Source organism: Lissotriton helveticus, chromosome 7 (assembly GCF_964261635.1).
Source record: "Lissotriton helveticus chromosome 7, aLisHel1.1, whole genome shotgun sequence".
Classification (NCBI taxonomy): Eukaryota; Metazoa; Chordata; class Amphibia; order Caudata; family Salamandridae; genus Lissotriton; species Lissotriton helveticus.
Window position 1 is genome coordinate 1,270,519,461 of NC_136068.1, and position 24,199 is coordinate 1,270,543,659.

General features: G+C 47.5%; 1 protein-coding gene across 1 annotated transcript in view; it reads right to left on the bottom strand.

Moving 5' to 3' along the window:
• FADS6 (fatty acid desaturase 6) overlaps positions 1–24,199 on the bottom strand; it is a 191,015-nt gene that overhangs the window by 79,858 nt on the left and 86,958 nt on the right. Inside the window, exons 2-4 of the mRNA XM_078650814.1 lie at positions 17,600–17,766; positions 15,779–15,959; positions 4,522–4,709 (exon numbers count right to left, since the gene is read on the bottom strand). Of these exons, the coding sequence (XP_078506940.1) occupies positions 4,522–4,709; positions 15,779–15,959; positions 17,600–17,766 (536 nt within the window). The remainder of the gene's footprint in view (positions 1–4,521; positions 4,710–15,778; positions 15,960–17,599; positions 17,767–24,199) is intronic.

Sequence of the window (24,199 nt, forward strand, 5' to 3'; positions counted from 1 at the left end):
CACTTGGCTCCATCTTCTCGCCCACACCAGTGCACACAGCAATTTGTCTCATCGAGTGAATGTGGAGAACGGGACTGGACACATTACATTTTGTAGGACATACAAGCAGTGTGGTAAAAAAACATCATTTTAGCTACGGAGATCCGTCCCATTATAGAGAGCAGAAATGTCTTCAGATTTCAGCAGACTAAGATAGTCCTTCCAGCATCTTACCCACATTAGGTTCATTTTGTGCCTTAGGACACCGTGTTAGCCACATCCCTAGATAGCAAAACTTATCTTGATCCCACTGTAGTCCTAAGATGTGGGAGATAAGCATCAGTGGCTTCCAAAGGTCAGAGATAATACCACTTATGCGCACCCTGACCACAGGTTCAATGCACAATACTGCACCCACCGAAGAAAGCCTGGGCTGAAACCCATATGCCATAGGACATCCCACATAAATTGTCACCCGTATTGTAAACCGGCTCTAATTTAAGGGCTGCCACAGCAAAGTCCTCCTCCGAATAGGCCAGCATAAGTACAATATGATTCAAGTGCCTAATGTTGCACGTTGTGATTCTCCTCGGGATAAAGCCCGTCGGGTCTGGGTGCACCAGTGTCAAGGCCACTCATAGAAGCCTACTGGCCAGGACCTTACAATAAGCCCCTTAGTAGAGCATGTCTTCCCCTTCCCTAACAGGGAGATTATAACCAACAGCAAAATGTAACTCATCCACTCCCAGATATAAACACATACCATCAGTTTACTTGAAATAGCCCTCAGATCCGGCTATCCATAAGAACCCCAGTTTCATGTCAGAGGGTTATCAATAATCAACTGTGATGCAGTCTCCCTGGTGATTTCTCTCTGATCCTCAACAGGTATGGTTTCAGGGCAGTCAATGAGGTCCCCTAATCCTCTGAGGAGGATGCGTCTGTTCATCTTGCCATCATCACAGATCCTTATTTGAGACGTTTTGTGGGGCCCAGCTTCTTGCCGGCTGAATCTCCCCCTGTTTTTGCTATGGACCTTCTCTCACTATGAGTTCCTTTCCTGCCTACTCTGAGGTTCCCCTGGCTGTAGGCCCGCCTTGTCCTCTAACTCAAGTCAGGTCCAAACATCCTCAGGGCTCTCAAAATAGTGATTTTTGCCACAGGGTATCAGTATGAGAAGAGCAAGAAAGAGCAACATATATTGGAGATTTAGAGCCCAAAACTTTGTCTTCACCTTCAAATGTGATTTTCTCTTTAATTGCACTTTCCACATGTAATCTGAGTAGACGGCTATGGTCTGGTTCTCAAAAATCAATTGTGCAGCCCCCTTGGCCGCTCTTAGGATGCAGTCCTGATCTTTGTTTTTCAGTATACAAGCTATCAGAGCCCTACGGCTAGCACCCAGTGGTGGTCGTAACATCAGGGTCCTGCGCACTCTGACCAGGACGAACACATCCGACAGACCCTCCAGGTGTAGCTCACGCCACAACTACCCTTAAAGGAAGGTCACGGCATCCATACCCTCCGCGTGCTCTGAGAAACCCAGAAAGTGTAGGTTGTTCTGGCAGGAACGGTTCTTAGAATCCTCCTCTCTCTCATCTAGATTCTTCGTTGCTGTTGTTAGTGTAGCCATCTGCTCATTCCAACTTTTACTTCACCTTGCAGTTCTGAAACTGAACCCTCATTGTGTGGGCTCTATCCAAACCATATTTATGTCCGTTCACACCAAGCTGATGTCTATGGCAACCTCTGCTCTTCTCTCGTCCAGCGCTTCCCGGGAGCTCTGTATTGCTGCTAGCAGGTCCAACAGTGAAGGCTCCCTAGAGTGCTCTTCCTGGTTCTGTGCTCTCTATGATTCAGCAAGGCCTGTAGATATTTGCAGCCCCATTTGCGAAGAAGTGTACTGCATGATTGGTTTACTTTGCTTAGCTTTGACATTGAACATAGTTATGCATCACATATTAGGAACAGGCACATAATTAGTCCCCAATCACCTCTACTCTGTGTAAGCCCAGGCTAGGGTTCCAGCTACCACTTTTCAGCATTTCAGGTCAGTCCCAGGAATCACACCCCAAAGGGGGCCGAAAAAGGGCTGCCAAGTTGTCCAATTTATGCACACGATTTGACCCCATGGGCTTCCAGCCCTCCTCTGTCTAGGTTAGTCCAATCCATCAGGCGGAGCTGAGACCCTTCTAGTGCCCAGTCTATTGGGGCCACTCCCCGAACCAGTTCCCGGTGATCCGCCTCTTCAGAGCTGTGAGTCCGCATTCAAGGGAGAGAGCAATTCTTCTGTGGGGGAGCCATCGCCCATCAGAGATACCTGGAATGTCAGCTGAGAGTGCTACTACAGCATCCAGTACCGCTGTTCAGAGACCCACTCACACAGTCTGTTGTAGCTCCACAGCCCCTGCCAGCAATCACCAGGCCCACATTGCAAGGCATTCCCAGGTCCCGAGGGGGCTGTATCTTATCTCCACCATCTCACCCCTGCAGGCTCTGTGTCAGCGGCGATCACTGTGCTGCTGAAATTTCATTGGTCTCGGGTATGGCCTGACAACACTGCACCACCGACTTCACTGGAAGTATTCCACAGCCTCACAGTGATCTGGACTGTTATTAGAGGGGGCATGCTTGTCTCGGGTCAGAGCCAGCTTCTTGTGCGCAACTACGGTTTGACATGATCACACCTCTCCTCAAGATGGTTGCTTGGCCTGCCCTCGATCTTCGTTAGCTCCCAATCTTTGTCTCTATAGCAGCAGGTGCAGCACAAGGAGCAGAAATGATGTCTCTCCATTTTAGGGTACCGACAGACTGTGATCTGATCCAGGCAGGAACAATTACAAGGCAAGACTAAGCAGGATTTCCACTGGGGCTGCAGGAGTGATTGGGTTTTTACATTTACCCAGTCATATTTACAAGTCACACCCCACGTTCCACCAATACATGGGTAGAATTCACATTTAATTACATTTTTCATCTGAAATATGGGGGTTCTGGGAAATGGCTGACAAATGTTATGGCTAGACCAATCAAATGTCATTGTTGATCGAACACACATCATGAGTAGCAGTCCAGTTCTTATGTGTGTTACCTGTGGCACTCTTCAAGCCTGTGCTTACTATATGGGAAAAGCCTCTTTCGTCAAAAAATAAAATCTATACTCCCTGAGCAGAAATCCCAAACTGTCCAATATCCAATGAGAGTAACTTCACCCAGTCCAGTTGTGTCCTTTGAATTCCTGTGTTTGTACCCTTTGTTCTTGAACTATGGGGCTTGATTGATTGATCCAAAGGGTAAGATCCTTTGCTTACACCTGAGGACAACTCACCACCTATGATATGCTGAATGTTTTCATTACAGACTTGATCTATGTTGTTAGTCTCACATGTGCCACCTGCCTGGCCTTTTGTGTGTGCTTTCATGTTTACAATTTCTTCACATTTTTAAGTATTGAGGAAGCGCCATGGATTTGGCCGGGCCATTTGGTGTGAAACATGTTGACCTGACCACACCCACGGATTGAGGCTATTTGGGTACATTTGGCCCTTGAAATAGCCCCAGTTCATTTATTGTTTTTAAACACCTGCCAAAGGAACCACCACATTAAAGCTCAGTTTGGTGTCCTTCAGTTTTATTCTACCGGCACTCCACTGTACACATTCACTTGACTCCACACGTTTAAACACTCTCACATAGACATTTATTATCAAAACAGCTAAAAACAAACAAATCTCCTCCAAAGTGACCCTTTGCACCTGCCCTACGAGGAGCATGCCTGATGATGAAGCATGACATCCTCTTAGATGTGTGAGGGGACCAAGAAATAATCCTTAGCGTTCCCCAGACTTAGTCAACCTTTTTTCTCGCTTCTCTTTTTCTTCCTCTATAGGAGCTGTACCTCTATACATTCATATATGAGTACTTTCAGCACTTAGGTACTGAATCTTCATCTGCTCCAAGTCCCCCTCCTTCCTTTGTTTAGAGTATGAACTTTGAGTGTCTAAATCTTTTGTGTGATTGGTGTCTTGAAGACACTTCCAAATACCCTATTGGTGCCTACCCACAATTAGATCATAGCTATGATATTATGGAAATGGTTGCATACTACCTGTCACTGGTTGTGGTTTCCACCATCACATGTCACTCTAGCCCTCTTTCTGTGGACTTGGGTTGACACAGTTCAGTTTCCTCACATTTCAGTTATTTTGCAGCTAAGTACATACTCAGTCAATGCAGAAACTCTCCTGGCATATGTTTCATGTTTTTTGCCATTCTGCAGAGGGCAATATTCCTTTGCTTCAGTGATGCTTATTTGCTACTTATATATTACTGTGCCAAAATACAAAATAAAGCCTAGTTCGTGCCACATGCTCAGTCAAGCAATATAGGACTTACTCCCTGCTCAGAAGAAATCCTTTTAAAGCCTCGCATGTTTCACAGTCCTACACAATGCATTATGGAAGAAGCAGTTCAGGTTACTCATAATTGAATTCAGTTATTTTTGCAGTGACGTGCTTGCTCAGTCATGCAGAACACCTGTACCTGGAAAATGTTGACGTGGATGAAGGGCACGGCCAGGACCGCTCTGGTGAGGAACATGCAGAGAAGAGCTGACCCCAGCGTTTGGAAGCCAGAGACCACCAGGAGAAGTGCGCAATGGCCGCACAGACCCAGGCAGATGAGGCCGAGGGTCCTCAACGCCCTCTGCAACGTCATCTCCTTGAGGAACCCTGCAACAAGAGCAAATAGCATCGTGAGAGGAGGATCCTGGGGTTGAAGGCACAGTGGACCGGGGAGGAAGGACTGAAAATCATAGAAAGCTCCCAGGCTGCATTGCAAACACACAGTCTAAAAAGACTGAAAAGCTAACCTGTAGCTGCATGCAATAAACTGACACCGTGCCTTTAAGGCACTCCTGACCCCCAGCTTCCCATCATGCCTCAGGGGTGACAGTTAGTCTAATCTGGGCACAGTGGCGAGTGCAGTGACAAATCACCGATGACTAGAACTGCAACAGCGAGCGAGATCCGCTGCGGTGACGGAAGCTCTGAATCAGCTGCGCCCATGTCCAGGAACAGACTCCTGCCCATGCCACTTTATTTCACAGTTACCCCTGGTTAGGAAATCCAAGCTTACCTTCACCACATTCATTCATTTTATTATTTAATTTCTTCTGCATATTATTGAAGGTGTCCTATCAAGAAGACCCCCTCACCTTTCCTTTATGATTTATTTGATCAGAATTGAAACAACTCATAAGTACCATTCCCTGTCTTTCATATTACTTCATATTTAATTTACAATCCAAAGCCATCTTTTGCTGAGGATACAATTCAATCTCAAATCATAATATACATACCCCCTAAGCCAGCACTATCACCGGAGCACTGTTCACTGAAGTTAGAGATTAGTGGGCTGCCACAAGAAGGTGAAGAAGGTTCTCCTTGACCCAGGCCCCGCGTTCTTTTCACTGCCCCGCGCGGACACTGCAAAATATACTTATATAGCAAAAGCGGGCCTCGGCTACCTCTGTGATAAATTCGTTATGAAGGGTAAAGTTAGCTACCACTAGGTGGAAACATACTGGAGCAAACCTTGAAATGTTTCCCAAGACGCTGTTTTTCATTGGAAAAATACGATTATGCGCAAGAGTGAACACGCTACTGAACTAGGCCAAAACAGCTTAGACAAAGGCCATTGTGAAAACTGACAGATAACTTAAGAAGTTTTCTCCAAAAATTCAAACATACGTATATTTAAACTAAGAAAAAGATCTCCCTGTTCTCAGTTACCCTCCTCATGCTATAGGATTCTGCATAGCAACCAATATCTTTTCCACAGGTGCATGCAGGTGCAAAGATTATTTCTGCCTGAGGTCGAAGCAGCTTTTCTGCAACTCTATGTTTCCCATTCCTCCCCTAAAGATCCCACACCCTCTCACTGGATGCCCCGGGCCAGCCATTCATTCACGTTACGCTTTTTGGACATGGCAAGATTACATTACTGCTGTCAGACAATCTCTCTCACAGCCAGGCGGGATTAGAAATGATTAAATGCAGCAGGGTTAGATATAACAACCACACGAGAGAGGATTAGAAATCATTTCTACGGAGGGGTTGTCTTAAAATATGGACCATGATGCAGAACGAAAAACAATGACATGATAAATCTGGATTAGAAACTACGACTGTATTCGTTTCATTTTAGATCAAATAATGTATCAGTCAGTATTTAATTGGTTAAATATCAAGAGATTTTAAATAATGACCTCTGCTGGCATTAAAAAGAATGATGGCCAGGCAGCAAAGCCAATGTTGCAGTATTAACTGATATGTATGGAAAAGCAAGATAGTGACCAGGGGCCAGATGTACGACCCGTTTTTGCATGTGCAAACAGGTTTGCAAAAACAAATCGGGCCATGTACATAGCCTATTTAGAGAGTCGCAATTTTTTTGCAACTTGCTAAATAGGTTTTGCGTTTTACGACTCGCAATTTGGAAGGGGTGTTTCCTTCCAAATAGTGAGTCTCAAAACAATATATTAATGTTTTGCCACCGCAATTACGGTTGCAAAACACTTCAGATTAGCGCCTACTTCAAGTAGGTGGTAATGCATTTACAAAGGGGAAGGGGTCCAAATGCATGCAAAATAATTTTTAAGTGCAGGCAGTGGTCCTACGGCGACCCCATTGGGAATCACAAAACGGTGTAAACACACTGTTGTACATTTCATTTAGCGCCTCGCAATTTGTGACTCGCAATGTGTGGCAAATTGCGAGGCGCTAAGTGAAAGGGTCGTACATCTGGCCCATAGGGCCAGATGTACGACCCTTTCATTTAACACCTCGCAATTTGCGACTCGCAATGTGCCACAAATTGCGAGGCGCTAAATGAAAGGGTCGTACATCTGGCCCTAGGTTACTTACTGGTAACCTTTACTGGTACCCTTTATTCAGACCCTCCAGGATATCACGATTTCGCGATTTGCAAAAAAAACGCAAAATCAGCAGCTTTGTCAAAATCCCGCGATTTTTGCAAAACCGCCTGCGAAATCCGACCGTTTGTATTGGCTTCCCACGGAGTCCCAATACAAAGGATCTCTCGTCTGCTTCTTCACTACTACCTTTACCTCCTATGCTCCAATCACTCACTCCAGGCTCCAGGATTTCACGGCGGTGGTGGTGGAACGACGACTCTCTCACTCTCTCCCTCCAGCCCAGCAGGAACCACCCAGGAGAAGAACCAGGAGGAAGCGGCAGCGGCACGGCAGGGACGGGACCGGGACGACGAGACCCCCTCTCTCCACTCTCTCCAGCCCAGGAACCACCCAGGAGAACCAGAAGGAAGCGGCAGCGGCAGGGACGGGACCGGGACGACGAGACCCCCTCTCTCCAGGAAGCAGGAAAAGAAGCAGGAGCAGGATCAGCACCAGCAGGCTGGATCGATCAGGTACTCTTCTCTTCACGCTGCTACTGTGGGGGCCCGCCGCACACGGGGCACGCGGCGGGCCCCGGGGGCCCTACTTAATTTTTTTAACATTCCTGTGGGGGCCCACCGCACACGGGGCACGCGGCAGGCCCCGGGGGCCCTAATTAATTTTTTTAACATTCCTGTGGGGGCCCGCCGCATACGGGGCACGCGGGGGTCCCGGGGGCCCTACTTAATTTCTTAACATTCCTTTGGGGGCCCGCCGCACAAGGGCCACGCGGCGGGCCCCGGGGGCCCTAATTCATTTTTAAAACCTTGCTGTGGGGGCCCGCCACACACGGGGCACGCGGCGGGCCCCAGGGCCCTACTTAATTTTTCTAACATTCCTGGTGGGGACCGCCGCACACGGGGCACGCGGCGGGCCCCGGGGGCCCTAATTCATTTTTAAAACCTTGCTGTGGGGGCCCGCCGTACATGGGGCACGCAACGGGCCCCAGGGCCCTAATTAATTTTTTTTACATTCCTGTGGGGGCCCGCCGCACACGGGGCACACGGCGGGCCCCTAATTAATTTTTAAAACCTTGCTGCGGGGGCCCCCGCACACGGGGCACCCGGCGGGCCCCGGGGGCCCTAATTCATTTTTTTAACATTCCTGTGGGGGCCCGCCGCACACGGGGCACGCGGCGGGCCCCGGGGGGCCTAATTTATTGCAAGTGAATGTACTGTGGGGGCCTGCTGCACACGGGGCACGCGACGGGCCCCGGGGGGGCCTAATTTATTGCAAGTGAATGTACTGTGGGGGCCTGCTGCACACAGGGCACGCGGCGGGCCCCGGGGGCCTAATTTATTGCAAGTGAATGTACTGTGGGGGCCTGCTGCACACGGGGAACGCGGCGGGCCCCGGGGGGCCTAATTAATTTTTTTAACATTCCTGTGGGGGCCCGCCACACACGGGGCACGCGGCGGGCCCCGGGGGCCCTAATTCCTTTTTAAAACCTTGCTGCGGGGGCCCGCCGCACAGGGGGCCCGCGGCGGGCCCCGGGGGCCCTAATTCATTTTTTTACCATTCCGGTGGGGGCCCGCCGCACACGGGGCACGCGGCGGGCCCCGGGGGGCCTAATTTATTGCAAGTGAATGTACTGTGGGGGCCTGCTGCACACAGGGCACGCGGCGGGCCCCGGGGGGCCTAATTTATTGCAAGTGAATGTACTGTGGGGGCCTGCTGCACACAGGGCACGCGGCGGGCCCCGGGGGGGGCCTCATTTATTGCAAGTGAATGTACTGTGGGGGCCTGCTGCACACAGGGCATGCGGCGGGCCCCGGGGGGCCTAATTTATTGCAAGTGAATGTACTGTGGGGGCCTGCTGCACACGGGGCTCGCGGCGGGCTCCGTGGGCCCTAATTCATTTGTAAACATTTCCTGTGGGGGCCCCCCCGCACGCGGCGGGCCCCGGGGTCACTAATTTATAAACATTTGCTGTATTGTGGGGGCCTGCTGCACACTGGGCACGCGGCGGGCCCCCGGGGGCCTAATTTATTGGAAGTGAATGTACCGGGGGGCCTAAATAAAGTCAATGTACTGTGGGGGCCCACCGCACACAATTTGGGGTTCTGGACACTTCTGGGGAGTTTCCTAACTCTTTATTTTGCTTCTTTTGAAGAGTATCACAGGGAAGATTCTGCAGTTTCAAGAGCCATAAATTGGGCCAGCTGCCGCAGAGTGCTGGTAAGTTTGGGGTTCTGGACACTTCTGGGGAGTTTCATAATTCTTTATTTTGGTTTGGGGCAATTGTCGTGTTGTCTGTGGGGAAAGGAACTGCAGTTTCAAGAGCCATAATTGGGCCACCTGCCGCAGCGCACTGGTAAGTTTGGGCTTCTGGACACTTCTGGGGAGTTTCCTAACTCTTTATTTTGCTTCTTTTGCAGAGTATCAAAGGAAAGAATCTGCAGTTTCAAGAGCCATAAATTGGGCCAGCTGCCGCAGAGCGCTGGTAAGTTTGGGGTTCTGGACACTTCTGGGGAGTTTCATAATTCTTTATTTTGGTTTGGGGCAATTGTCGTGTTGTCTGTGGGGAAAGGAACTGCAGTTTCAAGAGCCATAATTGGGCCACCTGCCGCAGCGCACTGGTAAGTTTGGGGTTCTGGACACTTCTGGGGAGTTTCCTAACTCTTTATTTTGCTTCTTTTGCAGAGTATCACAGGGAAGAATCTGCAGTTTCAAGAACCATAAATTGGGCCAGCTACCGCAGAGCGCTGGTAAGTTTGGGGTTCTGGACACTTCTGGGGAGTTTCATAATTCTTTAGTTTGGTTTGGGTCAATTGTCGTGTTGTCTGTGGGGAAAGGAACTGCAGTTTCAAGAACCATAATTGGGCCACCTGCCGCAGCGCACTGGTAAGTTTGGGGTTCTGGACACTTCTGGGTAGTTTCCTAACTCTTTATTTTGCTTCTTTTGCAGAGTATCACAAGGAAGAATCTGCAGTTTCAAGAGCCATAAATTGGCTGCTGCAGAGCGCTGGTAAGTTTGGGGTTCTGGACACTTATGGGGAGTTTCATAATTCAACGCCGTTCGGGGACTGGCATTTACCATTGCAGTTATGGCCTAACTATTTTGTCACTTTACCTAGTTCTTCAGAGTTGCATGCATTTTTAATCATTGAGCCGCGGTGCTTTCTTAACTTCCCATTCAACAAATTCCTTTCCCCCCTTTCAAACGCATTTAGTAACACCAAATATATTTGTAGGTGAGTTAACAGACTGCGCCACAACACCAAGATCTTCTGTATTCTAAGGGAGCAACAAGCCACCACAACAAAAGCAGGATGGAGAAGTTTCTGCAGCCTGCGAAGGCTGTGAAGCACAGATCACATCTACCCACCCAGATAACCGCAGCAGATCGGGCCAGAGACTACAGCACCGTGATGCACGCTGATGGTGGCGTGCTGTTTTGCAGTGTGTGCAAGGTGGCGGTGGACCACATCCGGAAACACACTGTGTATATGCATGTGTGGTCCCAAAAACACTTGAAGCGCTGTTCAGATGATCCTGACCTTCAATCTTCGCCAAAACGTGCACGTCAGATTGTGAATTCGCTATTCACAAAGAGTACAGCTGCCGGTGCCTCAAACCATGTAATTATAAGTGAGTGGGTTAATGTCTGCACCGCGTTGAACATTCCGCTGAGCAAAACCGACCACCCTGTGTTGTGCAAGTTTCTACACGAGCGAGTACGGAATGGTGGAGCGATACCTGGAAGTCATCAGCTGCAAGAACGTTATCTCCCAGAGAGATATATAAGTGCCAAGAACGAGCTGAAAGAGCTATTGAAAGATCAGAAGATCAGTGTTATCTTTGATGAAACACCAGATGTCGAAGGGCGGTGTGTATTTAATGTGTTAGTTGCAGTAGTCTCTCCGCAGGGTTCCCGTCAGATCCATACCCACCTGGCAAACACAGTCTTCCTATTACAGTGCAACCATGGGACTGTAGCGCAAGCTGTTGTAAAAGTGCTCACAGAGTACAGCATAGCCTTCCAGGACGTTATTTCCTTTAACAATGACAACGCGGCATACATGCTCAAGGCATACAACACTGTGTTGAGAAATCTATATACAAACTCCATACACATCACCTGCTTGGCACACATAATGAATCTTGTTGGAGAGTCATTTAGGAAGCCTTTTGTCGAGCTAAATGCTTTCCTTTTGTACTTCTCGCGCATATTTTACATGGCCGGTAGCATAAAGAGAAGGTACCTGCACCATCTTGCTGAGAATCATGGGATGAAAGCACGGGTGGCACCTGACCCTTGCAGTACCCGCTGGAATTCTTGGTTTGCTTCTGTCCAGTACCACTGCAAGCACTTTGAGGCCTATGCTGGGTTTGTTGAGTCTGAGATGCTACTTAGCAAGTCTCCCCCAGATCCCTCGAAAATCTACAGAAGATTTTGAACAGCGACCAGAGATACTGTATTAAAGTCCAATTGGACATTGTGGCAGAAAAATGCCAAAGCATTGTACACCTGATGGAGTTATTCCAGAGTCAGACACCATTGACCATGAAGGTATATGATTATTTGGAGGACCTCCACATGAACCTAACAAACAATTCAGTCCTCACTGTGGAGTCACTACAACCATTTCTACAGACCACTGCAGGGGCAAAATTAAGTCTGGCACAGAAAAAAAAGATAACAGCCCAGCTTAATGAAGCTTTTGAACATTCACTGGAAAAGGTGGGCAAATACATGGGGGAGGCCCAGCCAGGCATACAATTCTTGAAACAAGTGTGCCTTTTCAATCCTTCGCGACTGTACATCCTGCCTAATGAGAAGAGTGCATATTCAGCCATCCCTGGTTTCAGCGAAGTGCCCGATCAGGAGCTTTGGCTGTACTTTGAAAATGTAGGCCCAGAAGCAGTACAGGCATCTGTTTCTGGGGTGATTGACACTGACCTCCTTTGGCGTGGGATGGCTGACCGCATTCCAGCTCTTTCCCAACTTGCAGCTGTGTACAAGGACTGTGTGACCAGCTCTGCAGATGCTGAAAGGAGCAACAGCATCTACAAAATTATTCTGTCATCCTGGCGACGGTCCCTTTCAGAGCAATCCATCCGGGCATTATTGTTTTTGCATTATAACCAGCAGCACAGTACTGGGCTACATTTGGAGTGCTCAGAAGAACTGGACGTACATGGCCAAGATTAACAAGACAAGCATACAGGTTCCGTGGCCATTTATTCATTACCAAGTTTATGTCCTATATATAGCCTGTTAACCAAAACAAATCCCCTAAAATGTAACTTAACAAAATATACATAGCTCCATGATGTTGTCAAGTAACAAACAATGAGATATATGTGTTTGTTGTGGCACAATTAGCAAAATAAAATGCCGCTAAATTTCCATATTTGTGCCGCTAAATTTACTATTTCATGACGCTATATCCTGGGGGTCTATTACTCCTAGTCCTAATCTTCTTGGACCAGTCTTTACCAGATGTGGTTTCCCACCGTGTGACAGACTTAACTATCTAGTCAACTATGAAACACTACTACACTACTATGAAAGCACTATTTCCTCTGTTTCACTTACGAAATGCCCCCTCTTCTTCCCGGAAGTATAAAGTTGGAGGCACCCACAAGTAATCCTGTTAAGCCCAAGAAAATAATTAAATGAACCGTAAACCGTGTGGAAGCCTCACCTATCACCTGTCATCGGTAGAGTAGGAATTTAGGACAGTGACAAACAAGACTAGCACTCAGAGTGATGAAGATTACCTCTCGGTTACCTCCTAATCCGTCTGCTTTGTCATAGTCCTTACCAAATGAGGATGTATCCAACCTCTACAATGTGAGCAGTCAAAGGCTTCTCAAGGAGGTAAGGTGGGGGTAGGGACTCAGAACTCAAACAGTCAAACATCACCTACAGTAAGTGTCCGGCCTGGTGCTTATCTTCACAAAAACACACACCAAAATGTAGCACTACACATTGGAAATGTTAATCAGCTAAACAGTGCTAAGTCAAGTGCTATGGTATTCTAAACACACGGAGATATACATGGATAAAGCTGGAATAGGTGTGAACTCACTCAATGTGGTGCAAGCCACAACTTTGTTTCTTAGACCCATAGGCCAGTCTGTCTATCTTGTGCTACTAATGGTCTTTAGGGTGATTCAGTCCCACTGGGTTACTCTCGGGCAGTCTCTTCCTGCAGGGTCAGGTGCTGCGTCCCCTTTCTTAGCAGGCCAGGCTTCAGCCAGGCCCACAGCTCTCCAGCAATATGCACAGATATTAGGTGATGTCCCCTCACCTCTGGGAAACTGGCTTTAAAATATCTAGCCCTGGACCTCAGCAGCCCTTTGAGTACTCTGAAGATCACATCCTCCCTTGGTCAGGGATGAACTTGGAACTTTGTAGACCGCAGAGACTGGCAATGCTGGCTCCAGCTGAAGCACCTAAAGCATGAGGACTGTGAAGTGTGAAGTCTCTGCATCTGGCTGTCATCAACCTTGTGGAGTAGCACTCAAAGAGAGAGAGAAAGGGGACAGGCCCTGCCTAGAAGATTCCCTCGCCATAACAATAGAATCTGATGACTCCCCTTCCCTACGATCTACACAAATGTCAGTGCCTAGAAAGAGATCATTATTAGAAGATTGCTCACATGTCACAATCAGATAACAAAGACAGTCCTGTCTCCATCCTCCCACACATAATTCTCTGAGGCTAAACCCTGTATGTAACTCAGGAATGCAAGCAATCCAATTCCACTTTCTGGAGAGGCTGTACCCCAGTCTCCTACTTGTGCATTGTTTTACCAGAAATAAAAAGAAAATACAGCCCGCTGGTCCCTGCAGCCACACGCTCCCAGCATCATGGAGTCCTGATACCAGTCACTAATGTCGAATAGAGCGCCCGCTTGGCACCTCTCCAGACCACAGAGCTAGACTCTGGGTCTCAAGGCCATGATGAAAAGCCTCAGGCCACACATGTTTGTCATATGTGCTGGGCCAAAAGAATATCAGGATACCAGAAAACATACAGCTTGGATCACTCCAGGCAGGAGTGCAAGCTGTAATACCCTTGTAAATGAATAGAATAGACACTCGGAATAATGCATTAGGACATGGATATGTGCTGTGGCTATTGTTGCAGAGGGGGCTGTTAGAACAGACAGACTTATGTACTTAGCTTAATTATCCTGAAGCCTTATCACAAATCATTAAGTTCCGATATCAAGTGTTGGATGATAGCTCAGGTTATGTTATGAAGCATAAAATATAATCAGCAAATTGTGACATTTGTAGTTGTTGGGGCCTACATTCATTCCATGGATAAGTGAATTATTATATTTTTTTTTTAACCGGAGGTTCCATAACAAGGGTGGATAGGGGCTCTGACAGAGGAGATCCCTGTTGTGTACCTCTGGATAAAGCACTAGGAGGAGTCCTAATGTTTTTGATTTCAAGCCTAATGGATAGGTTATGAAAATTCGCCAGAAGGTATGAGGTAATGCTGTGGCCCTAACCTATTTTATCCAAAGCTTTTAGCATGCTCTTCACACACACACACACACACACACACACACACACACACACACACACGTGACTTTTATCTGTACTCTTGTTCAACTTGAGCCTCCTTGTACCGTGACTTCTCACCCAGGAGTAAAATAACCTATGTTTCTAGTACTATTCTTGCAATGAAAAAGACATTTTCGTGTACTGTACGTCTCTCTTTTCGAACTGACAACGTATCCCTTGCGTTCTCTCTCATCCTCTAGTGTACACATATTTTAATTGGTTTCCTATCTCCATACAACTTATGAGCTTATTGTCAATATCTGAAATATTTCCACCTCTAGGGGCCGATTAGGATGGAGGATTTTCCGCCTCCTCCGGGCCGGCGGAAGCCACCTACGGCCCGGAGGAGGCGGAAAATCCTCTGCGGAGGCTCCAAAGACCCACCGCCAAATTAGGATGGCTGGTGGGTCTGGAATTCCGTCCGCCGCTTTTCCGCCGCGGTCGGCTTCCGACCGCGGCGGAAAAGCTATAACATGGCAGGCGGTGTCTATGAGACACCGTCCGCCATATTATGATGGTTGTGTAAAACTGCTTTTCCACGGCGGCTTTTCCGCCATGGAAAAGCATACGGACATTCACTTTGGGGGCCCGTTGCGGGCCCCCTGGGTGAATGGGGGGTGGGGGGTGCACATGGGGGGTACCTATGGTACCCCCCTGCATTTGCGTGCACAAAGCAGCAGGCACCGTGCGCTGCCTGCCGCTTTGTGCATGTAAATGTAACACATGCTTTTTTAACATTGCGGCGGGTGCAGCTTGTAGCTGCACCCGCCGCAATGTTAAATATAGAGGATGTGACCGCCACCCTGGCGGTCACATCCTAATCAGCACGGAGGGAACGCCGCAGCCCTTGCGGACGTTCCCTCCTCCTCAAGGGTGGCGGACGGACGCAAGTCCGTCCGCCATCCTATTCGGCCCCCTAATGTGGCGTGTCACTCTCATGATGTATTATCCACATGTGGCACAACACTACTGCTGTAACCTCCACAATTGGAGACAGTGCCACAGGTGAGGGTCTCAGAAGTGGAAGCAGGTATCTAGATAAGGACAACAGACCAGGACAAATTACTACAGAGCATCTGCCACAATATCCTGGGGAAGGCTTCAGTCGTGAGCCGTGCAATGACAACACATGCACATTATCCTTCTGGCTACCCTTCACTCCACACGCCACGACAGCTAGGGTGACCAGGCTAAGGTGGATTCCATGTTCTCCATGGTGATGATACTTCCTGAGAGCAGCTCACTTATTGCAGCAGGGACAATGACAGAGGAACCCAAAGGAAAGGAACCTACCCAGTGCAGCCAGAGGTGTGATGATTGGCAGCGCCAGCGGAGCTAGGAACATGTAGACCCATCTGTTAAGGGCTGGGATCTTCCAGACGCTAGAGTCCCCCAGTCCGATGATGTTGGTGTGCGCATGGTGCAGTTTCACATGGTTGTAAGCTCCAACCTGCGCGGGAAAGGCACTGCAGACCTGAAGTTAAAGGAAAGCACATTAAGAACACTAGCAGAACCGCAACAGGAGAGACAATCAGCAGCACACCGGGTAATTTGAAATCCTTTTTCATCCTTCCCCCACAAAGAAACTTGTTGGGCATTTTCCCTGGGTCGTGGGGCAGTCAGTTGTTAGTGGCCACTGTCCATGGTGGTTATTGTTGCTTAGCACTTGTGTTCTAGGGTCTTGGGTTTTTGATGCTCTCCAATGGGATTACCAAGTATGTGTGCTTGGCTCTCCAAAGAGAATGGGGGAGAGCAGTCTAGGGTTATTCCAGAAGGTAATGGAGGCTTTAAAACTCAGGTGTTCTCCAGCACTGGACCGATCGGTTGAACTAACCCCCAAAATTGCTCTATTGGACCTCCTGAATGAGGTGGGGGGGGGGGAGTGGGGATCGTACACTTCTGGTAGTAGCTACTATTGTGGCCAAAAGAGACTCAGCACGAAAATGGAACTACCAACAAACCCCAATGTTAACCGAATGGAGGGCTGGCATGGACTGGTTTGCCAAGCAGGAAGAGCTGATTTATATCGCATGGGGATGCCCCTTTAAATTCGAGAAGATATGGGGAAATGGGGCACTCACTTTGGACTGCTCATTGGGTCTGGTGGCGCGACCCCCAGCAGTTGGGACTTTTCTTGATTTCTCTGTAGAGTCGGGAGCAGGGAACTGCTGTGGAACTTTGTTATTTAGCATTAATGTACTTCAAATAACACATGAGCGTATGGCCAGTGGTGTCTTTTGGAAAAGGGTTTGGTTGTAACAAGTTAGTACTTAAGAGTCTCTGATCTCAAGCCTCTTTCTGTGGGCATTATGTACAAATCACTGTCTGTCTGATAGGACAAAGGTGCAGACATTGGGCCCACCACAGATCAGTGGCTTTGAGGTGGCTGAGAAGCTGCAAAAATAGTAAAAAAATCGAAGTCGCCAAAATTGAAGATTCGGCGTGCTAAATGGCTGGTTCTCAATGTCCAAGAGCTTTGGTGTCCATTTTACTGGGCCAGCAGCGAGCTAATAGTCAGTATCTTGGACTGGGGCTCAGAGCAAGGGGAGGCCAATGAAGGAGTAAACTGGCTCTAGAGTCACATTCAATGCAGAGGGACTACTCGGTTGGTGTTGGTCTAACACTCCAAAGTAAGCCCCTCAAAGTGACCCACCACTCACACCACTCACCACTGATTGTCCAAGGAACCCAAGAAAAGGCCTCGTGTGTGTGTGTGTGTTTTTTCTTGTGTGTTCACTTGATGCAAAGTGAGAAAATATTGATCCAAGAAAAGCAAGAGATGGTTACACGTGTTTGTGTACACATCAGCGCATGACACAAGAACAGCAAGTGAAGTGTGTAGGTATAGCAATAAAAATGTTGCACACTTTTATTAATTATAAAGGAGGTGAACAGGGCTGTGCCTGATGAAGATCGATATGTTCAGCAGTGGTAGCAGACGAATGACGCGTATTTATTGCCAGCTCACAGAATACAAGCATACGGAATACGGTTCGAATAATAACTAAATAATGTAAAACCAGTGAACATATTCAGCGTAGAGACTGTGTACTAAATGTGCACTTCGGATATGTGATCTACCCATGAAGCATACATTGCTTCTGCAGCAATTACCTCGATAAAGAAAGCTGCCCAAAAGGTCCTCCAGCGCTTGGACTCGGCCAGGGCCCCGTGACTAGCCAGGTGACTTCCTTTGACTGTGATTGTGCTGTGGGCGGCTCCCAGGATGGTAATCCCACACAGGAAGAGGAGGATGTTATCAGAGCGCAGGCACACAAACCCTGGTAATGGAGAAGAGTCAATCAGGGGTATACATAAGAATTACAAGACAGTATGTATGAGGCATGTCAACAGTGTAACTAGAAAGCAGCCCACTCCAGGTCTGCACCATTCACTCTGGTGCATGGTGTAGACCTAAATGTAAGGTGTTATAGTTTACTATGCCTAGGGCTACGGTCTAAATGTCCCAGTGGAGAACAATTAAAACCGATAAATCAATGCAAGAATTAATCAGTTGTGGCTAAACAAGCTTAATTTTGTTTAGATACAACTGATTAATTCTTGCATTGATTTTTCTGTTTTAATTGTTCTCCTCTGGGACATTTTCTTGTTGTACCACTATTCACCCTGACCCAGTGGCAATTAGGGTGCCCCATTGCTATATAACTCTAGGGCTACGGTCTAAGCAGCCTGGGACCTTGGGAGTGCAGTACTATGGTCTGAGACGACTAAGGTTAGGTCTGAGGAGCAGTCCTTGATATTAGGAGTTTAGTGCTATGGTCTAAGGAGTCTGTGGCTAGATCTGGGAACTCTAGTTCAATTGAAGAAGGAGTCTTGGACTACTCTTTGTTGTCTAAGATCAAGGTCTGTACTTTGAGGGTCCAGTGCCATGGTCTGAGGAGCTTTCTGGTCAGAAGTGAGATGTCTCAGTCTATGTTCTGAGGAGTCTCAGGTTATGATCTAAGGAGTCTCAGGCTATGATCTGAGGAGTCTCAGGCTATGATCTGCGGAGTGTCAGGCTATGAACTGAGGAGTCTCAGGCTATGATCTGAGGAGTCTCAGGCTATGTTCTGAAGAAACTTTGGTCCTATTCTGTGGGGGTAAGGACTGAGCGGTTTGGTTTCTAGTCATATAGACTTAGTATGACATGGTCCAGGACATCTAGAGCATCTACGGCTAGCATCTCATCATTTTAGGATTGTCCTCTGAGGGGTCTATGGCTGTGATCTTTGGATTGTGCAATCGCCTGAGGAGTTTAGGATGTGGTGTGAGGATTCCACTGCTGTTGCCTGCGGGATCTAGTGCTGTGGTTTGACTAATCTAGAGCTGGTGTGAGAGGAGATTAGGGCTGTGGTTTCAGGACTCTAGACCTCTGCAGAAAGTCTAGAGTTGTGGTCAGGGGGGTGAGGTTTAGCAGTGTGGTGCAAGAAGTCTAGAGCTGCGGACTGGGGAGTATGGGACTGTAGTCTGAGAATTCTTCTTCTGAGTATCTATGGCATCCAGGGCTATGGCATGAGAAGTCTGGAGTGACTGTCTTAGAAGGATATGGCCAAGAATTCTAGGGAGTTGGTGTGAAGAGTCTAGAAACAATGCATAAGTAGTACATAAAAGCCTGGAATCTATGCCAACTGGGTGGGGAGGTTGGCGGCATGAAACAAAAAAAGTGGTACCCAACCCTTGGATTTTCTAATAAATCATGTTTCTCTGGTAAATTCCTCCAAAATGTACACTTTTTATAGAAATTTGGTACTCCCAAAATGAATACGCATCAGGTTTATAAAAAGCACAAAAACAAAAATACAATGAGGCGAACATATTTTGACACACAGGCAACACTTAAAAAAACTAAAATAAAACTACATCTTCCAGGGATGGATGTTGTGCCACCCTGACAAAATGGGGGTAAGTGGATAGCACTCCTATTTAAAAAAAATAGAGAGTCTTGTGTAAATGCCGTGGATAGACGTACACAACATCAATTTATTCAGTTTCCAAGATTTTGACTTCTTTCCTTGTTGTGGTGCTGGTGAGATGTATGTTTGGGAGCTAAATTAGGCACTGCCACAGATGCTGGGACAGTGGGGTTTGAGTCAGTGTCTATAACTTTGCTAGGTTCACCTTTTTTGGTCAAAGAACTTTATTGTCGGGCCACCCGGCTCTCAGGAAACAGCTGGTGGTACCTGTCTTCCTCCCACTGGACTTTCATATCAGTTCCACTAGTGTCTTCCTTTGTGGTTTCTGGCCCTCTTCTTTGGTCTGGCATCCTTAGACCTCTCTATGGTCTTGTTTGTGCAGGGAGCCTGGCTAGTTTGTTGCTGTGCTGACTGGTCAATGGTGATGGTTAGGCATGCATTATCTTCCTCTCTCATGTTGATAGGGGGAGTGATGGGCATAACGTTTCTTGGTGCTGGCACTGATAAAAAATACACATTGCATTCTATAATCAACCACCAATTCTAAATGGAAAATTCTAAGGCTTTTAAATGTATGATGAAGTAGAAGAGCTATTTGTACACTGCAAAACACAGATATCTGAGGTAACATTTCCAGATTGAAATGTAAAGGTAAAATAAAATTAAGAAAGAGAGGTATTTGAATGGCCAAATCAGGGAAGAATGTACCTTGGGGTAACTCTTGTGATTAATTCATATTAGGCACTAAATTGTCATTGCCAGATAAAGTTCAAGTAAAAAACATTTTATATCTTTCCCGAAATAAATATTAACAAATAAAAGCATATTTCCTCTTTGTGGGTGTGTACAGAGAAGTGTGTATTTCTGTGCCATCTCCTGAATTCATGTGTCAAATGCCAGATATCCAATCATATGCCTTGGTCAGGGCGTCATTACTACTCTAGAATCTGAAGGAAGAGGAGGTGCAAATTCCACCCGTTATCTATAGCACACGGGGATGTATCTATAGTTCATCAAACTGGGTGATATCCAATCGGAACTAGAATTAACCATCTATTGGGAAGTTCGAAGAAGGTCTTTGCTGATGGAGGAGGCAATGTCGTTTCAGAGTTGATGCCAAATCCAATTGGCCTTCAGACTTATATGATGAATGCATGGGCTGCCAGCATCTGGAGAAAATGGAGATCAGGAACTTCTAGGTATTAGACATGGAATTTAAAAAAGGCATAGTTCCTATTATCAAATGCCTTTTTAAGCCTATCATCCACTTCGGTCTGAGGAGCTTCTCACATGAGAATTGCATGTGTAAAAAGAGGCTTATCTGAATCACTTAATCCGTCAGCCTGAAGTTCCAAAATTTAGGACTGCTGCTCTAATAAACTTAAAAGAGACCAGTGTGAGATCAGTTTACCTCATCCTGCATCAAATGAAATAATGCTTTCATTGAGGAGTGATGTGTCAATGTAAGCCAAAGACACTTGAGTACAGGGATAAGTTGGAATCAAAACATACTTTTTTCAAGGTTGCATTCAACTTTCTGTCTGCAACATGTTTCAGGGACACTCTACCAAGGCATGGAAGCCATCTGGCCTAATCAGGTATCTTTAAGCCAACATGGACAGACTATGGCAAATTAAATTCCTAAACTGTGAGAGAAATGTTTGTCTACAGATAGTGACAATTTAAAACAATTATGTTTTTCAATGTACCTAAGCCTTTGGAGAGTAGAGGGCTTATTGTCTGCAGATGACAAATCCAGATTTCCCTTTAAATGCGCAGTGAACTTGTGCGTCCATCTACTCCTTGGAAATGTAGCAACCCTTGGTGTCAGGAGCCATGACTACAAAATATGTCTTCTCCATCCTTAACTGTGCCAATAGAAAATGGTCCTATTCCCTCCGTATCCTGAATTAGTAGCCGTAACTGCTGTATCAAGCATTGCCTGCAGCTTTGCCCTGGAGTGTGGCAAGCCTCGAGAACCATTTCATACAATAGGTGAAGCTTGAGCAGGATGTCTGGTTAAGGCTGGGTTATGATCCAACTCAACTCTCTTCGCCCACTTCACGATTTGTTTGTGCACTTTCTGGCAGTCATTGCAATTCTATCACAGCCCACCAGTAGATATTTTTAAACAATTAAATTTAGCTCTATTTAGATCTCGTACTTTCTGTTGGTTGAGACATCCTTGCCACTCACCCTCACTGATTTTGGAAGTCATTGGACAGTGCAAGCCAATGGCATTGCCAGCATCTGCCCCGTTTGCTGCAAGATCCGAGCAGATGAGCTTTCAGAAGTATCATTCACGGTATTGGCACACACAGTGCACGTGAACACAGCTACCGGCTAGTCAACCAATTATGGGCACCCACTGACCTTTCCATCCACTGCCTGGTTGGCCTCTGCACATCAAAGCTCATGACCCTCAAGTTCGATAAAGAGGTGGGACATGTTGGAGCCAAGCCATCAAACTCCTCTGTTGCCTCTGGCCCCACCATTTAAAACAGAAAGCAGACTGCAAACTAGGACACCATCTCCTAGAGAGATTTCATGGAAAGGCTTTTGCACATCTAGCAGTGTGGCGTGCGAAGTCTAGAGCTGTGGACTGGGGAGCAGCAGCGGCCCGTGCAAGTAAGATCGGTGGGGCGGGGTGAAGAGGGGATTTCAATAGACGATGATGGGGGCAAATTATTTATTAATTTAATTTTCCCTTGTGGTCATCTGTTGAATCCCCCCAACCCGGCCCCACTTCCCCACCTTACATGCACGGGCTGCTTGTGCTGGGGAGTATGGGGCAGTAGTCTGAGATTCTTCTTCTGAGCATTTATGGCGTCCAGGACAGTGGCATGAGAAGTCTGGGCTGACTGTCTTAGAAGGATATGGCCAAGCATTTTAGGAGTTCGCGTGAAGGGTCTAGAACCAATGCATGAGTAGTGCACAGCTACAAACTAGAATCTGTGCCAACTGGAGGGGAGTTTAGCGGCAAAAAAGTGGTATCCCAATCTTGGATCTGCTCGTCAATAAACTGCCCCATGTAGCCTGCCATTAATCCTTCATAGTGCGCTGCTGTCTTGAGGGGCACAGGTCTGAAAGACAGATTTAACAGGAGGGATGTCAGATCCCGTCCCCAGAAAGACCAGAATCTTGGGAGGGACCAGTGGAGAGATCAGTGTTCAATGAATCGGAGATTTCAGCTTTGGGAGCTGCAAAGCGCCTGTCCGGGATATAGTCATCCCCAGGCGCTCTCCTAGTATCCCAGGGAGGCAGTGCTCCATGGGAAGCTGGATTTCCATGGCTGCAAGAGCATCATGGTATTGATGTCACTGCAGGCAGTAGTACTTAATAAACTCAAGAAGACTGTTAAAACGTAAATATTGATTAATAAATGGATGCACACAATGTGCGCAGTTTGCAAACTAAGGGGTTTGCTATTGGCAAAACAATAACACTAACAATGGCACCAGCCATACCACAATATGGAATACCATAGAACCTGATGCAAATGGAAGCACTTCTCAGCTTTGCCAGGGATGTGAAACAGTATAACATTGTTACAATACAATTCAATGCCTGCTGGAGCTGTTTGTGAGAAGCCCGAAACACTGTACCTGTTCATGCCTGGGGGTTCTCTCCGTCACAACGAGCGAGTAGGGGAAAGCACCGACTTGGTCACTGAGGTATATCAGGAGAGTGAACTCCTTGCATCTTTCTGGTGATCCCTTTAGGTGGCGCTGCTGCACACCGCCCTGTGGGGTGTAATGAGGGATAGCTGACAGCCCCAGGGCAACAGAGGGTAAGGTGGGGTTCTGTTGCGACAGCGCTTGCTGTCACCCTGTCTGGTGACTGTCTGTAGCGCTGCTTCAGCAGTGCCATGGGTCCTAAGGTAATCAAGCAACATGGACGCCGGGGCCTCTCGATTAAGTAGTATTAACTTGAGTGCAGGGGGTCTCACAGTACATAGTCTATCTGATTGGTCAGCTCTGAAGCCTGCCTGAACCAGGATATTCTGGGAGAATGGGACAGTAACAGTGCTGCAGAGTGGGTCTAGCAAGGGAGGTGCGATGAACCCTGCACGGTGAATCCACGGCAAAGGCCCTGCATGGAAAGGACACTCATGAGGTGAGACATTACGTGTGGAGGCCACAAAAGCAGGGCGGGTGCTCTCTACGCGAGCCTGAGCTGCTGGTGGGGGGTGGGAGGGGGGGTTTCCTTGGGTGACCATTCAGAGGATGAGACGAACCAGCCCTGGAAGAGTCCACGGATCTGAAGCCGCGAGAACAGAACAAGCTGGCCAGGCATGAAGCCAACCATTAGGACCACCAACCCCCTTTATTGCCCTTTGTACGACCACCCAATGCTTGTGTTATGTTGTGGAGGCAGAAGGGATGGATAGGTGAGTCTGTGTCCCTCAGGGTTGTGTGATCCATAGTCATAGTCTGAAAGGTCTCATCCCCGATACAGGTTCTTACATATGTGCCCCGTAGGCTGTGGCTTGCACCTCCACAGTGTGGATGTGTTTGGCACATCATTCCACATATCTCTGCTGCTTGGGGGAGGAGGGGGCGGAGGGGGGAATGGTGTATACAGTTCCTGAACTGGCAAAACTGCAGGTGGAGACACCTTGTTGTCTATAAGGCAGGTCCACTGGATATGAGGAATGGGGGCGCAGCATTCCATGCACCTGTGCTCAGAACTACAGCCTACTTACAAATTGCCATCATGGGATAATAATAATGATGATGATGGCGGTGGTGAAGATGATAATAAGAATTGCTGCTCCTGTATAGGGCAGTTGTACCATGTG